This window comes from Felis catus, chromosome B4 (assembly GCF_018350175.1).
Source record: "Felis catus isolate Fca126 chromosome B4, F.catus_Fca126_mat1.0, whole genome shotgun sequence".
Classification (NCBI taxonomy): domain Eukaryota; kingdom Metazoa; phylum Chordata; class Mammalia; order Carnivora; family Felidae; genus Felis; species Felis catus.
Window position 1 is genome coordinate 96,926,784 of NC_058374.1, and position 17,828 is coordinate 96,944,611.

The 17,828-nt window shown below is 33.8% G+C and overlaps 1 protein-coding gene across 1 annotated transcript in view; it reads left to right on the top strand.

The window, feature by feature from the left end:
• TRHDE (thyrotropin releasing hormone degrading enzyme) overlaps positions 1-17,828 on the top strand; it is a 387,195-nt gene that overhangs the window by 262,413 nt on the left and 106,954 nt on the right. The window contains exon 7 of the mRNA XM_011284128.4: positions 9,800-9,865. Coding sequence (XP_011282430.3) covers positions 9,800-9,865 — 66 coding nt within the window. The remainder of the gene's footprint in view (positions 1-9,799; positions 9,866-17,828) is intronic.

Below are 17,828 nucleotides of genomic sequence, written 5' to 3' on the forward strand. Positions count from 1 at the left end.
TTTTTTTCATTTTACATGAAGTTCTTTAATCAATAGGGATATTTTCTATTGTTTCCTTTGTGTGTCATGATGTAAATGTAATTGCATTTTTGTTTAGATAATCAGTCTTTTCAGTGCTATTTATGAATTCCTTGTGCTAGTTCCACTCTTCTGTAATACCAGTTCTGTCTGCTATCGCCAGTATACACACTGGTGCCTCTGCAGCCCTTTGTTTTGGTCCCTGATCTATACGTGTATCCCTGCTTCAACACCTCTGCCTTCAGTCTAACTATTCGAGCTTTTTAGATTTGCTATCAGGTGTGATGATTCACCCTGTCTTAAGCTCTTTTAAGATTGCTACTGTTAACTATGACAATCCATATGAATTTTCAGATGAAGGTAGTTTCTGGGGAAAAAATCTTTTGAAAATTTATAGATTAATTTTGACATTTCTATAATAATGACTCTTTCTAACTTTATAAGGGATCTATAGTTCTTCATTGTTAGTTTTTTGTGCCAGTTGTATAATTGTTCCCATGAAAACACTGAGTAAGTTTTAATTTCTTCACATAATATTTGGTTTTGCTGTATTTGTTTATTTTGCTTTTGAGAATATCTATATAATTAATTATTTAAATTAGTTTTTACTAATATGTATCAACTCTCTTGATTTTTTTTTAATATAAAATTTATTGTCAAATTGGTTTCCATACAACACCCAGTGCTCATCCCAACAGGTGCCCTCCTCAATGCCCAGCACCCACTTTCCCCTTATGTACTGATCTGTGTCAGGCAACCTTGCTGCACTCTTTATTGATTTTATAGAATAATTCTAATGCATTTATTTGGATTTTCACATCAACTCTGAATAATAGTAATTTGTTGCTTTACTGCTATCTTTGGTTCATATTTCTGTTGTTTATTTACTTGTTCTATTGTACTGTTGCATACAGTTATTAATAGAGGCTATTTTTGTCTCACTGCCATCTTATGGGAAATGCATATAATGTTTCAAGATTCAGTATATATTTATTAAATGTGTATTTATTTATTTTGAGAGAAAGTGTGACCAGGGGAGGGACAGAAAGAGAAGGAGAAAGAATCCCAAGCAGGCTCCTCACTGTTAGTACAGAGCCGGACCTGGGGTTCAATCCCAGGAACCATGAGATCAGGACCTGAGCCAAAATCAAGAGTCAGACGTTTAACCAAGTGAGCCACCCAGGTGCCTACGGTACATTTTTTTTAAAAATGCTCTTTAACATGTTAATGCATTCCCTTTTCTTCCTAGTTTACTAAAGTATATTATTTTGAATGAATGCTAAGTTATAGCAAATGTTTTTCTCACATATATTGAGATCATTATATAGTTTATCTCTTTTAGTCCATTAATGTGATGAATTACATTCACAGAATTTTTGTTATTAAACTATTATTGAATTTCGGGGGTAAACTCAACTTTTTATGCATTTAATATACATTATATGTATATATAATTTTTGTATTGTAGAATAATATAATATATATTAATAAGTTACATTTATATATTATTATATGTAATATGTAAGTGGGATTTATCCCAGAATTTACATATATATATGTATATATCCATACATGATCAAAAATGAGATTAGACTATCATTTACTTTGTCCAGTTTACATATCAGCTACACAAGCATCATAAAAAATGCAAAGGTTTTACCCTTTTTTATTTTCTTATAGTAATTTGTATAAGACAAGAGTAACATATTGTAAAATTTCCCTTAAATTTACGTTGCTTATAAAACTACCTGGCATATATTTGTGGGGGGGGGAGGGGTGTAGTTTCCTTATTTTTATTTTTTTTCCAGTGATTAGTATTTTTTACTTCTTGAGTCATTTTTGACAACTTTGTAGTTTCATAGAAAATTCTTTTTATCTAAGTTCTCATATTTATTAGCATAAATTACCACAGCATTCTCTCACTATTTGTAATTTTTAATTTTTTCAGTAGTTATGTGTCCATTTTTCTTCCTAATATTGTTCATTTGATATTTTTTCTTCTTTTTCCCCCTGATCAATTTTTTCAGAACTTAACTGGTAGTATTTTTATAGATCTGATACATTTTATTTTTCATCTTTTCAACCATTTATTTATTTTCTATTTTGTTAATTGCTGCTCTTATGTTGTATCCTTCCATGAACATTCATTTGAATTTACAGTATTGCTATGTTTCAAATTTATTTAATTGAAAGCTTTCAATGAATTTCTATTTCTGACACCATTGAAATCTCCCTGTTCTCTTGGTCTCTGGATCTGTGGTCCTCATTTTTGGTTTCCTACTGACTTAAATATAGATTGCACTATTTGAATGTCATTGCCTTAGAATACAAAACATTAAAAGTTCTTAGTGTAGGGGAGATCCCGAATTTCATAACAGGGAAGACTGAGACCTGTGTATTGGCTACGAGCTCATGGTTTGGATTACTGATTTGAAAATAGCAAGTAGTTGGTGGATACTACTCTTAGCTAGGAATATCTTTCCTGGCAATGGAAAAGATATGACATTGACAGCTAACAGGTGTGCCAGTAATAAGTTTCACTGATATGACCTGCCTCCAGTTGTAGAAAGAAGAAATAGTCATATGAAACAGTGAGTGACGTAAAATAATTTGATAAATTGTGTAGTTAGGCTTAAAGGGCTTATGACTGCCATGGAGAGAAAAGAGTTGAGGGCTTACATTTGTGGAAAGTATTCTAGGACAGTATGGACTTTCCCTGTGTTTTTGAATAATGGATAGTGCTTACAATATAAGATTGAAAAGGAATATTATTGCTATGGAGGTAAATAGTATGATTAAAACATAATATAAGGTATGGTCATAGGATAATGAAAAGATCAGCTTAACTAGAGTAGAAATTGGATATTTGGTCATGTGGGTAAAAAGTGTTGGTAGGTAATGGGGAGTTTCATTGTGTATGGTCTTGATTCACCGCTATCAGAAATTTGTTAAAAAGAAAAGAGTTTGAGGGCAAGGAGCTAACAAAAATGATGGTAATGGTGAGGACAATGACTATGTACTTTTGTTGAAACATATTATATGGCAAACACTGTTTCACGTACTTCTCATAAATGATTCAAATGAATACTTAGAAAAATCTTGAGGTGACTGTAATCTTCATCATCATCATCATCATCATCATCATCATCATCATCAGTAATGGTAGTCATTGTTATTGTTATATTTTAATGTAGGTACTGATAGAACTTATCTAACATGCCTAACCTCTTCCATCTAGTAGATGACAGAACTAGGACGTTTAGCAAACATGATTCCTAAGGAGTAATTATTAAAATTAGTCTGGGGGCACCTGGCTGGCTTAGTCAATTAAGTGTCCAGTTTCAGCTCAGGTCATGATCTTGCGGTCCATGGGTTTGAGCCCCGCATCGGGCTCTGTGCTGATAGCTGAGAGCCTGGAGCCTGCTTCGGATTCTGTGTCTCCCTCTCTCTCTGACAGTCCCCTGCTTGCACTCTGTCTCCCAATCTCTAAAAAATAAATAATTAAATAAAAATAAAATAATTAGTCTGATGTGGTCCATAGGATAGACTTGAGAGAGTAAGAAGTTTTCTGAGGATGTCCTGGGAGGCTGTGGAATAATTCATCTGTGCAGTGATAGAGGCTTGGCCTCAGGAAGTAGTAAATCAGAGAGGATTTAAAGCTTCCAAGCATGGGTCTGGAGCAACAGGGTATTAATTCTGCTTTCTTATGTTGAATTAACTTTCTTTCCCTTTTATGTCCTTCTTTTATGGCCTGTCCATCAGGCCAATGGGGACTTCTTAGCCAGAATTTCCTGTTAGAGGAGTACCCTATCTCAATGGAATGAACCCACCTTAATTCTACTGTTGTGCATAGTCGTTGACTGGGAGTAAACTAAGGAAAGTGCTACTTTCATGATGGCAAATGCACAGGAGCAATAGGAAGAAATCTGAGCAGTACATTTTCACTGCTGCCACCTCCATGTATAGCATTTGATAAAAAATATCACTATTTTTAACTCTGCTAGTGTTTTCTTCTTACTCAACCTAACCTAGCTTTGTGACTTTTAGTCTATGCACATGTTCTGTTATGCTAGTCAGTTTATGTCTTCTAATTTATCCCCAATCTTGGGCATACTGGTCAACTATTTCACTATGTCTCATTGAATTAGATGTCCCTTCATCCTCTTTTGGGAATATCTACTGATTCCAATGTATGAATAACTCTAAGAATTATCTTTCTTTTTCTAAGTTCCTGCTGTATCTAGTGCTTCTGAAGAGTATCATGTAACTATTTTGATTTGGGGTCAAAATAATGTAAACCAAATTGGTTAAGGTTACTGATTTTGGAGTTGGATATAAGTGGATTTCTAATCCTAGCTCCATTACTTACTACCTGTGTTAATTTGCACAAGTCACACAACCTTTCAAGCCTCAATTTTCTGATCTGACAAATAATATAGTGATATTTTCCTTACAGTATTGTAATATGGCATGTAGAAGATGTTTAATGAATGAAAAGTACATTATTAATAATTTCAGCTGGAACTATGCATTTTCTTCACATTTCCACATTTTTATTCTCTATTACCTTTTAACTAGAGTTACTTCAAACCTAGTTTCACTCTTTCCAATTCACATAATCTTTGGGCCACATCACCTACATTCCTGAGAAGTGATAAGCCATCAATTTTTCAGTATTTATTGACAACCTGTCTCCAGAACTATCCAGTCTCTGTCTCTACCAGAGACAGAAGGGAGATAAGGGAGAATCTTTTTCTTTGCATAAGATATTCAATAATTAAAAAAACATAAGCAAACCTCATGTCAACATGCTTACTGCTTTTTCCTTCTTCCTTCTGTTTCCATTGTTTTTCAATCTGGCTTTCACACCAAGTCTACTTAAATAGCTCTCTCTTAAATATGACATACTATGGCCTTCTCTTAGCTATTTTTTTTCCTTGAAATCTGAACCACTTATTCTTAAAACATGTCTTAAAACATGACACTACTTATACTTAATACTACTTCTGTTTTTTATCACAATGTATCATCCTTTGCTCTTAATTCCATTTCTTTACTGATTTTCTCAACAGTTATTTATGGGATGCCTGTTACAGACACTGAAGTGCAGATCGTTCGGACTCTGTAGAGAGAATCTAAGATTATGTTTTCACTTTCCTTCACTACCACCTCAGACTTTTCTCTGAGCAATCTCACCCACTACAAATGCTAATTTAGGTCCTCAATCATAATCTGCCACTGAATTTCATTGCTACGGTCACATTTGCCTTCTGTTCTTCTGGTTCCCTACCTGTTCCTCAAACACCCCATGTTCTAAACAGATGTTACAATATTCACCTAACGCTTTCTTTTAAATTCTACATATCTGCTAATATCATCTTATAGTCACTAGGCTTTAAGGTTTAAAGTGATCTTTGTGGGGCATCTGGGTGGTTCAGTTGGTTAACCGTCTGACTTTAGCTCAGGTCATGATCTTGTGGTTCTTGAGTTCGAGCCCCACATCGGGCTCTGTGCTGACAACTCGGAGCCTGCTTCAGATTCTGTGTTCTCCCTCTCTGCCTCTCCCCCACTCATGGTCTCTCTCTCTCTCTCTTTCTCTCTCTCATCTCTCAAAATTAAATAAAAAAATATTTAAAAAAATAAAAAGAAATAAGATGATCTTTGTTCTAGTCCTTACACCTATCTCTGGTTTATCTTCATTGCTACCATTATTTGCTTCTTCTGCCTCTAGATATTTGACTTCTTTTTTGGAATATCATAGCTAAGTCAGTTGACACTTGAACAATGTAGGAATTAGGGGCACTGACACCCCATGCAAAAACCCGCCTGTAACTTTGACTACCCCACAACTTAACTACTAATAGCCTACTGTTGACTGGAAACCTTACCAGTAAAATAAACAGTTGATTAGTACGTATTTTGTATGTTGTATGTATTATATTCTGTATTTTTACAATAAAGTTAGACAGAATAATATGTTATTAAAATCATAATGGAGATAAAATACGTTTATAGTACTCTACTGTATTTACTGAAAACAATCTTCATGTAAGTAGATCTGTACAGTTTAAGACCATGTTGTTCAAGGGTCAACTTTTAAAACCACCTTTCCAAAATCCTTCCTTATCTTTTAACAGAAATCCAATTCCTTAGCCTTGGTATTTGATATTCTCTAATGACTGCTTAAATGTTATAACCCATCAAAACTTCTGTTGCCTGGGTTTATGCCTTTGTTCCTCAGTAGCATCTTCCCTACTTGTGCTTCTCACTTTTACACCTACATGATCATGCAAAGCCATTCTTACCATACTATACTCTCTGTTTAACCTTGCTCCTGGAATCCCATCCATCCTTCAAGGTCCAACCCAGGCATCACTTTTTAAATTTTTTTAAATGTTTCTTTATTTTTGACAGAGAGAGAGACAGAACATGAGTGGAGGAGGGGCAGAGAGAGAGGAAGACACAGAATCCGAAGAAGGCTCCAGGCTCTGAGCCGTCAGCATAGAGCCCAATGCAGGGCTCGAACTCACAGACCATGAGGTCATGACTTGAGCCGAAGTCGGACATTCAACCGACTGAGCCACCCGGGCGCCCCCCAAGCATCACTTTTTAGATCCCCTTTGTCCTTCATCTCTCTAGATATTAGAATTTTTCCCTCCTCTGAAACAGAGTAAAATATTTTCTTTTGTCATTCATTGTATAATATATTGTATCTTCTCATCTCATTTAGGAGGCTTTAAGGTCCTTGAACATAGAGACTTGTGGCATTCCTATTTACATTCTGCAGGATACTGAGTACACTACCTTACTTAATAAAGCATATGTTAAAGGAATCCATTAGTTGAGAAGATCTCCCTCTCTTCCAAGGCGATTACTTATCACTAAAGTACACTGATAAAGTAATAAACTGTGTATCCTGGCTGAATGCAAAGTAATTGCTATGCTTTTGCTAATTTCTCTTTCTCTCTCATCCAGTTAAAATGTTAAGAGAACACCTTCTCTGAGCCAAGCACAGGGAACAGGGATACCAAATCATGAGGACACAGTCCTTTCTTTGGAGATGTTTAGTGTCTATTAGACTGATGTGCATACAGATGACTACAATGTGAAATGAAACACATTTTAGCTGAGAACTCATATGAAAAAAGTACTCTATATAGAAAAATTACTACCTAAGGAATGGGTTTATAAGCATGCTTTTTTTTTTTTAAATATTCTTTATAAAACGTTAAAAAAATTAGTTGCTTTCGTCCTTTTCTCTCTCTGGAACTTAGTATAGCAAATACAGGAATGGGTTTTCATAGGCAAGTCTCAAAATTATAAAAATCTTGCAGAAATAGTGTATTTACTCCCCATAAAGCTACTTAGGCTGTCTAACATCCATTTTGTTTGATTGGGTCTAGAATTTTGAATCACAGGTGAATGTAAGTTACAATATTTCAAATGGCGTTTACTTGGTGAAAACAATGTTTACAGACACCCCAAAAGGGGTTTGGTGTTTTCGTTTTTTTAGAAAAGGTTTGTGGTGAGTTATGCCTGCATTAAGAGGTGTGATCTTTGTTATAATCCATACCTAGTAGGTGCCCGGTATATGTTGGCTGAATGATAACAGTTGGAGATCCCATCTGTCTATGCAGTTTTCTATGATTTAGGGATTTTCAAAATTCAGCTTTGGAAAGAAAAGGCTAGTTAAATATAGAAGAGTGCATGCTACTCTGGAGATTTTTAAATGTTCAAGTGGGCAACACAGAGCATTTTCTAAAAGTTAACTAAATTACACAGTATAATAATAAAAGAAGTTCGGTGGTATTATATAACTTTTAAATATTGATTATATTTCTAGGTTTTATCTCCTGTTAGCACTCAACCCAGACAGGAAAACGGGTACATTCTTTATGATTAGAAAGAACTCTTTTGCCATTAGACCATGCTAAATTGATAGTTTTTATAGCCTGACAAGAGACCGAGTCATCATTACCTGGAGGGAAACACTTAAATCATCTGAGGATGGCTATTCTGTTCTGAAGGAGAGTTTGAGTTGACTGCTTGAGATTCTAACTCTCACTTCCCAGGTGGCAAGGGTTAGTTTTGCTGCGGAACTGACAGTTTCTACCCTCTGGGTGGGAAGATTAGATTGGGAAATGTATAGGAGGGGAGCTTGTCAAGGAAATTCAAGGAGCAGAGCTGATAAGTTCTAGAGGGAATTCTAACCTGGTCCTCTGATTGAATCATAAATGCTTATATTTTATGGACTTACACAAGTGTGGAGAAGATAAAGAGGAAAAAGCAGAAGAAAGAGCAAAGAGAAGAAGGTGTGGGAGGAAAATATATCAGAAGAGGCATAAAACTCTATGGCTTGTCCAGCTTATCATTTGTTGAGTTGTGAATAAAATACCAATTTTGAGAGCAATTTTGGTGATGACTGAAATTTTTTTTGAGACATTTCTTTAATGGTGATTCATGGAGCCTGAGTATCGGATTGCATTAAAATTTCAGACTCTAGGAAATAACTTTTAACAAACAATAGACATTCATTTTTATGTCTCTGGACTGGCTGCAACAGTTAAGTTCCAGGCAAGATAAAAATCCATGTGTGATTCTTATGTTTCTCTTATAAAAAAGAAACAACTAGTAAAGAAATGAATTGTCGGAGCGTGTGAATTTCTAATGGATATGAAGTGGGATATGTAGTCATAAAGGGATTTTTCCCCCTAAAACCAGCCTATTATTTATATTTATACTTTTGCTGCTTATAATCCATTGCTCCATAGTTAAAAAATTTGGTGCAGTTTGAAATATCTTCTTGAAGGCTTATTTATATTTCATATACAAATTTGTGTTTCTCCAGGCTTGATCATCATTTGGAATGTTTCATACTGGTTATATGTCTACCCTTTTGCACTGATAACATTATAGGTGAAATAGACTCTTAAACCAGTATTTTCTTCTATTATTCTAAATATTTATATTGATCACATGTTTTATGTGGACATATGGCTACATCCAGCCTCTAAACAAAGCATTCAGGAAATAAAAACAATTACCCCGGTATAATACAGGTAGCTGACACTCATATCACAGTTACTGTTCCTCAGACTCAGTTTGCCTTACATATATCAATTCACGTAAGCTTCAGAACAATTACATTAAATAAGGGCTATTATTGCCTACACGTTACAAGTGAGAAAAGTGAGAAAAGGAGAGGTTAAAAAATTTTCCTAAGTAAACGTGGCGAGAGTCAGAGACAGGATTTGAATCCAAGCAGTCTGAATACTTGGTACTCCCTACTCTCCACTTCTACAGCTCAACTTTTAGTTGAGCCAGGGGTAGATGCGTAGCTATGTTACTGCAAAGCTATATTTTAATACGATTATTTATTGATGTGGGTATCCCTCCCTTACTAGATTATGAGCTTGTAAGAACAAGAACTATGTTTTATTAACTTTGTCATATACAGTGCTCAATAAAATTTTTATTACTCCTGAATTACAGCTTATTATTGCCTTGAGATACTCTGTCCAGAAGACTGTACAAGAGAAGTCACTGGTTTTATAACCACAGAACTTTTAGATCTGCAAAACAAAATATTTAATTGTTATCTGTAAGTGGGGCACTGTATTCATGATTCTTTCGTTTGTTTTCTATTTCTAAGAGTATAATAGCATGAATGAAATAGACTTTTTGATTAATATAGGATAATTTTAGAGTCATTTTACTTGATTGACATTTTTTCTCTTCTTTTCTCTTTCTCTCTCTCTCCTTTTAATACTCTTTCCTACAGGGTGCTGCTCTAATTAGAATGCTGGCTAATTTTATGGGCCATTCTGTATTTCAGAGGGGTTTGCAAGTGAGTAAAATGCTTTCTATTTTGTCTTACATTTTCCTTGTCAATATATTTATTTTAAAGATATTTCACAGTTTGGGAAATTGCCAATACAAAATCGCCGAATTTGATGGAAAACTTGAAGATGAGTAAGGTGAACAATGTCCTTCCATATGACAAATCAAAGTGGTAGATAGGATTCTCACTGTATCAACTGGGAAAACTTGGAACTACTGTGCAATTTAGATCCGTTTAATATGCATTTTTAAGTTGAAATATTTTTCAAAGATATGAGATTCTAAATAATCGGTATAAGATTTTCTAAAAGCCTACTTCACTTTCCTTAAATTTGAAAGTTTATTTAAAGTGAAAATAAATTATGTTAGCATTACATGTATTTGAGAAAATCTTAATGCAATTTTTAAGATATTTGCCTTTTATGTTGTTGTTTTACTGTTGATATGCATAAAATGTTATTTGTTCCAAAACTGTTTAAATGTTTTTAAAATTAGAAGTACAATGTTTTAAATAAAGTAAAAAAAAAGAAGCAGTGTTATCATACTGCATTTAAAGTATGAAGTATGGAATCTAAGAGTGGATTCTTAAAAAAGAGGATTCTTGAACTCTTTAATGCAAACACAAATATAGAAAAATATAACTTTTATTCCATTGAATCTGTCGGAGTAAATCATGTTCCTAGCAGCTGTGATTGATGAATTATTTATGATGCATTCTGCTACTTAGAAGTGTCCTTTAAAGTAAATTGATGTTCACCTGAAATACAATTATGCTAAGACAGAGAGAGCAATCAATCTTATCTCTTCTTTGTAAAGCTTTTCATTTTGAAATTTAAATAAACTACATATGGGATTAGGTCATATTTTAGTATAATTTTATCTTTGCCCAAAATGAACGAAAAGGTAAAATGCAAAGCAAGAGTTAAATATGTTACGACAAAGCTACATATACTTAACACAACAAAGAAAAAAATATTTAAATTTGTTGAAGAATGATTTCCTTTAGAAAATATTCTTACAGATTTGTTTCAGCAGGGGTTGAAATTTACTTTAATCAGCTCTTTCCATTAGGGACACCTTCAGAATAGCTGAATTCTATTGAACCTATTTGCCGGGTGCTAGAGTCTCCATTCTGATCACATAGTTGGGAAAATCTTTTTTCTCAAGGAGTGCCCTCCATGAATATCAACTGTCTGGAGGAATGTCCTTCCTATCCCCAATCCTATGTTTTTTTCCCACTGAAGTTGTAGCCTGTGACAGTTCCAAAAAATATCTAAGCTTTCATTAGGGCAACACAAATTGAATTTGATTTCCTGGTAGCAAGTTGATGTGAAATCATTTTCTGTATAAAATTTTTATTGTTTTTCCTCGTCTGTGTGTATGGATTTGCTCAGCAGATTGAATAACTCTAGTTATATTATTTGGAAAGGATTATTTTTTTGTAAAATTTTTCTTTACCCTGTCGTATTTTTGATAGTATACAAAAGACATCAATTTTTAATAAACCCTTTTCTACTGACCCAGACTATTTAGTTTTTTCAGAAACAGAGGGTACCCTCTGACTCCTATTATATTAAACTTTTATTTGAAGCTTGTATTAATGTGTGCCTTTATGCTCTGATACTTGATTTGGTTAATTTTCAACTGAGGGGACTCTATGTTTGTCAACATTGCATTTCATTTACCTTGTGACATCTCATTGATCAGATGGATCTGTATCCTTCAGGACTTCGCTTGCAGCTTTATTTATACTCATCACTCAAACTGATTTAGTGTATCATCAGCAGTTTGGATTAGTTTACAGTAGATCCCTATGTCTAGGTGATAAATTATCATCTCTTGTGCGTGAAGATTTATGGGATACATTTTGGAAATGACCTCCTGAACAGACACTTCATGTCATGGTGCTGAGTGGTCATAGAGTTGATATTAATATATTTCCCATCCACAAGGCTCTGGGGAGTCTTGGTTGACATGTTATAGGAGCTAATCTGGACTTTCAATGCTTCCCTCTGCTTGGGAAATCTATTAATTGTTTTTACATTAACGATGGCTTTTCTATGATGACAAGTGAAGGTTTATATTGCAGACAGACCCAGAATTAGATTTACAGGTGTGGTCAATCCCAAATTGCAAATAGGATGCTTTTCATATATATTTTTCCCTCATTTCTTTTTTTCCTTCCTCCTCTTTTTCTTTCCTTTCCCCTCCTCCTTTTTTCCTTCAATTTATTTGTTTGTACCTTTCATGTTCCACATAGGAGCAATGTTATAATGGTGATTTCTTTTAAAATTTGTATTCTCTTACAATTTTTGTATCCTTATGACCCATCCTAAATGCTTTTGGGAACAAGGAAAATGTTTTTTACTAATACAACTGCAAATATATAAAATATAATACAGCTGACCCTTGAACAATACAGGGGTTAGGAGCACTCACCACCCCCCCTTGACACACACAGAGTCCAAAATCCACATACAACTTTTGACTCTCAAAAACTTAACTACTAGTGGCTTACTGTTGACTGAAGACTTACCGATAATATAAACGGTAAATTGATACACTGTTGTATGTTATATATATTATTTATTGTATTCTTACAATAAAGTAAGCTAGATAAAAAATGTTATTAAGAAGATCTAAGGATGAGAAAATATATTCATAATACTGTACTATAAAGAATCCACATATAAGTGGACTTGTGCTCTTCAAACCCATGTTGGGTTTGAAAACCCTTGAGGGTCAACTGTATATATTATATAATATACACAATATAAAATGTTAAATCTAATATAAATTAAGATATAATAAATACAGATATAATATAATTTATAAATATAATATTTATAGATTAAATATAATAAAAGTAATATAGAAAGGTAGTAGGTTTCTGGAAAGTTTCTAGATCAGTTCAGATGTTCATATTTAACTTGCAAAGTATCTGAATATCAATTCAACTATATTCATCTACCTTTCATATTGTGTTCTTATATTTTTGTTTTTTTAGTTTAAAAAGTTTGAGAATTTGAGTTTATTATTTTGAGAGAAAGAGAGAGAGAGACAGAGGCAGAGATACAGGGAGACAGAATCTCAAGCAGGCTCCGTGCTGTCAGCATGGAGCCCGATGTGGGGCTCAATCTCACCAACTCCAAGATCACGCCCTGAGCCAAAATCCAAGAATTGGATGCTCAACCAACTGAACCACCCAGGCACCCCTAGGAAATATTTTCTCAATTTCAGTACACATATATATTCCTCAGTAGAAAGGGACTCTAGAGACTTTTTGAGAAGTTTTGTTTCTAACAATCATATAATTCATTTGATCAGCTATTAGGAAGTCTAATAAATAGTTTATACAGAATAATCACGACTTTCTTTGGTTTGGTCATCTTGATTTTTTTTGTCTAATTCCCTTATTTCTTGAATTTTATTTGATGCTTAAATGGTTCAGTTTAGTACAATTTTAAAATAAATTGCCTCAAAACTTCTTTTTGTAAATAGTATAAAAAATTAGTTCTGGCTACCATTAATATGTCAGCTTCTGTTTTGATGTTTAAATTGAAAGTGAAATGTGGAGAAAACCAAGCATGAACCCTTGTTGGATTATGTATGCTCTCATAAATAATATATTTTTAAAACATAGAAATGTTTATGTTTTTTCAGACTCCACATATCTACTGTTTTACATAATCAATTTCGCAAAATAATAGCTGGTGTATTTTGGAAGCATGAGGCAATGGAAATGATTATCATTTCTGTTTTTAATCAATGGTGGGGCTTTCTACAAGTCACTAAATCTTTCCTGGATTTGTAAAATGCAAGAGTTGTACTAAATACTCTCTGAGATTTTTTTCGTCTTTCAGAATGTCCAAATGTAAGATTTATTTAATGCATTTTGCTAGTTAGACAATTTGGGTTTGATACTTTAATTTGGGACATCTATTTTAATTTGATGGGAAAATTTGTAAACTAGATATACAAAAGTGAGTGATTCCCTGTTCTTGAATCTTTAGTTATTATCTGAATATTAAGACTATATGGCCTTCAACATACATAGTACTGTAGCTATAGTTAAATCAGACCAGCATTTGCTATGACAGAGAATTTTTGCTGGTGATGTTTCTTTTTGCCCACTACTAAGAAACTGCTTATATTTCTCTTGCTTTTTTGTTATTTTTCATATTATGTTACATTTTCATATTTTGCTCTGGATACATTACATGTGCATACAGTTGTGTCAGATGAGATTTTCTAAGGACTATTTGAAATTTCATGGCGATTTTTAGTGTATATGCTATCTTTTCTAAAGTCAGAATTTTAAAAAAAATTATTTATTTATTTTGAGAGAGAGCGAGTACACCCAAGTGTGAGTGGGGGTGGGGGGGGGGAGAGAGAGAGAGAGAGAGAGAGAGAGAGAGAGAGAGAGAATCCCAAGCAGTCCCTGCACTGTCAGCACAGAGCCTGATGTGGGGCTTGAACTCAGAAACCATGAGGTCATGATCTGAGCCAAAATCAAGAGTTGGACGCTTAACTGACTGAGCCACCCAGGTGCCCCTAAAGTCAGAATTTCTGCTTGTATTCCTGAAATTGGCTGGAATCAACTGTACCTGTGGGTCTGATGGCATTGAAGTGAATTGGAGGTTTGTCTTAAGGAGAATCGGCATCCCCCTTGATGAGTGTTATTATAAGGGAATCAAACTAGTGGTAACTAACTTTTTCAGAGGCTAGAAGAACTGCTTTTGATGTCAAGGAAGGTTCAGTGGAATTTAGACTTTCAAGGTCCCCATTCCAATTCTTTCCTGTCTAGTCAGAAATAGACTTTGATCCCAAAGACTTTGTAATTCTGTATTCTCTAATAATGTTCTATTGAAGCAATATTTGTTTTCCCAAAGTATGTTCTTCAATTTAGACAATTGTATATAATTATTTAAGAAAATTTGACCATGAAAACATAGATTACCATCCAATACAGATGGAAATTTCCCATCTATGAGGGTCTTTTCCTGGAATATACCACTCTTGATGACTAATATAGTAGCAACACCGTACTGTTCTAGGTATTTCAAGCAGAAAAGGATTTAGCCCAGGGTATACGAATTTTCCAAAACTGTTGGAAGGATTAGAGGACTAAAGGTCAGGAAAGCCCACTGCTATACTTCAGAAAATCAAGATATTTGGGTATCACAAAGAATTTATACCCATACACTAAGAGTAGTTCTAATTAGATTTTTGGAAGGAGCAAAATTAGATGGGTTTGTTCAACCCACCATCTTTATCCAAAAGTGCTTTAAAGGACTTTCTTCATCTGGTTTTGGTGACACTGTATTCTCCTGAGTGCAGTCATAGCTCATTCCATGTTCAACCCCTAATACTTTTTAAGCATTGCTGAATCATTCGTCAGTTTTTACATCTTTCATTTCCTGGGGGTATTATTGTTTGAGTGCATATTTGTTAATTTTCACCCACATGTAGCAATGCTTATGCATATGATCAGTAAATTAGGAATTACTTATTTTATTTATTTTTTTTATAACTTAAGTTCCTATAGATCACATCCTCATTCTACATGAGTATTATAGACTTATTTCTGAAGTAATTCAGGTAATGATTCTTTTAGATAGAATTTTTTTACATGATGCTGACATTTATTATATAATTTTTGCTTGTTTTAATATCCTAGTTACAATTTTCTCTTTTTCTATGATTTTTCTGGAAATAAAATAATAAGGCTATAATTATGGAATCCTCAGATAACATTGATTGTCTCAGTAGCTATTAAAAAATAATTAGTACATAGTACTATTGCTTTTTCTTTTTAAACAAAAACAGTATTGTTTTAATGATTTAAACCTCACGATCCCATCCTTCATGTTATTATGAGTCAATACCAGGGAACTCAAATTATGAAGAAACATCATTAAGCTTGATATAAACTCAAACCCTGAAATCCATGTCAGAAAATACGTTACCTTCTTGCTCAACCAATGAAGGTAATTCAATATCATCTAAAATATGGTTGAATAAGAAAGATTTCTCTTGATTAGTATTTAACTGCTCTTTTCCATAAGGTAACCCAGAACAAGATGTTTGGCTCCAATTATCAGGGTAGAAATTGCTTATGCAAATCAATGTAAGGCAATGAGGTGTGGATAAAAAGCAAAAGGGAAATATCATTATTATTGGTTTGTGCTCATAAAACTCTGACAGCCTGAAGGTAATGACAGGCACAAAGCCAGAGGGATTGTTAGTAGCAACAACATACTCAATAACTTGTGTTCCAGTGAGAAGTTATATGTTAACATGTGTACACAGGATTTTTATTCGAAAACTTCCGGCTTGCATTTGTGAGAGAGCGTCTGCTCCCTTGCATGTAGATTTTTCAGAAAAATGAAAAGTCATAAAATAATAGAGGAAGAGAGACAGTGTGTCGAAGATAATTTCCTTTCTGAAGAGACAGTATTGTGTTTTCATCCAGATGGTAGCTGAATCATGCTTAATGTAAAATGAATAACCACAGACAGTTTTTGCTCAGATTTCTCTATGTTTCACTTAAATCACTGTGTAGTTTTAGAATTACTATAGATAGAAAGGTTAACACTTCATGATAATTTGTTGTGATCACTCAATACCATACGATAATGATGTTATCATTGCTGGTGGTTTTAATCATTGGATTTGACCCAATTATCATTTAATTTATTAAAGACCTAACTACAAAGCTAAAATTAATGAGAATGTTAGATAGAAAAAAATTAATTATAAGGAAATATTCCATGGATTTGAGAATCAAGAATACTATCTCCAATAAAAAACAAATAGTTTAAACATCAAGTAGCAATAGTTATTCATATTTCTCAGTCAGTACGAAATAATCTCTATTCATCTGTTTCAATTAATTTATGTACAGCTACTGATTGAATCCTTGTCATTTTGCCTCTGAGTTAAATGTTGTTAACTGACCACTGTAACCATCTAGCATGAACTAAAAAGCCTTTATTATTAACGACATATACCTCTGTTTGGTCATCCTGCAGGCATTTACGAAGCTCAACAGGAAGTTTTAGAAAGTTATATTCATTGGTTTTCTCTTGCCTGTTATTTAAGGGCTTAAGATATTTTATATATTTTAGCTAAGAAGAGTTGGTTTTATAAAGTGATATTTAAGATAACTTTATTTATGGGACACCTGGGTGGCCCAGTTGGCTAAACATCAACGTCAGCTCAGGTCACGATCTTATAGTTTGGGAGTTGGAGCCCTGTGTCAGGCTCTGTGATGACAGCTGAGATCCTGGAGCCTGCTTTGTATTCTGTGCCTCCTTCTCTCTCTGCCCCTTCCCTGCTTGTGCTCTCTCTCTCTCTCAGAAATAAACATAAAAAATTAAGATAACTTTATTTAAAATGTATCTGTGAAACTATTAGACACATTTTGTTGATGAGTATGTATATTCATATGCTGTTATGTATGTAAATGCACACCAGTCTTTAATATACACACCCGTGGGTACATCTATGTGCAAAATGCCTCTCAGTCCTTGAAGACTCTACATTTGATCAGATTGCTAGTTCAGGATACAATAAACTTACCTTAGAGGCATTTTTTTTTCCTCTAACATATTTAACTCTTGCATGAGCAGTTTCCTTTCTTTTCCTTCAATCATTTCTTTTTCTTTTATGGGCCCTTTTCAGAACCTTCACGTAATAGCCTAGAACTACATATTTGGCAATGTAGTCAATGTTGTTGTGAAAAGAACCCTCCTAAATTTGGAAGATGGTTTTTCTTATTACTCATATTTTTATAATTGCTTGGTGATGCTACTACATAGTTTAATACTAGGCGTACCATAATATTTTAATATATTTAGCTTTTTCCTTGTTTGGGACCATCTAGATCACTTTCCAGTTTTTGTTAAACAGCACCATAATGGTCTTTAAATTATAGATCTTCCTATTATATTTTGGTTGTCTCTTCA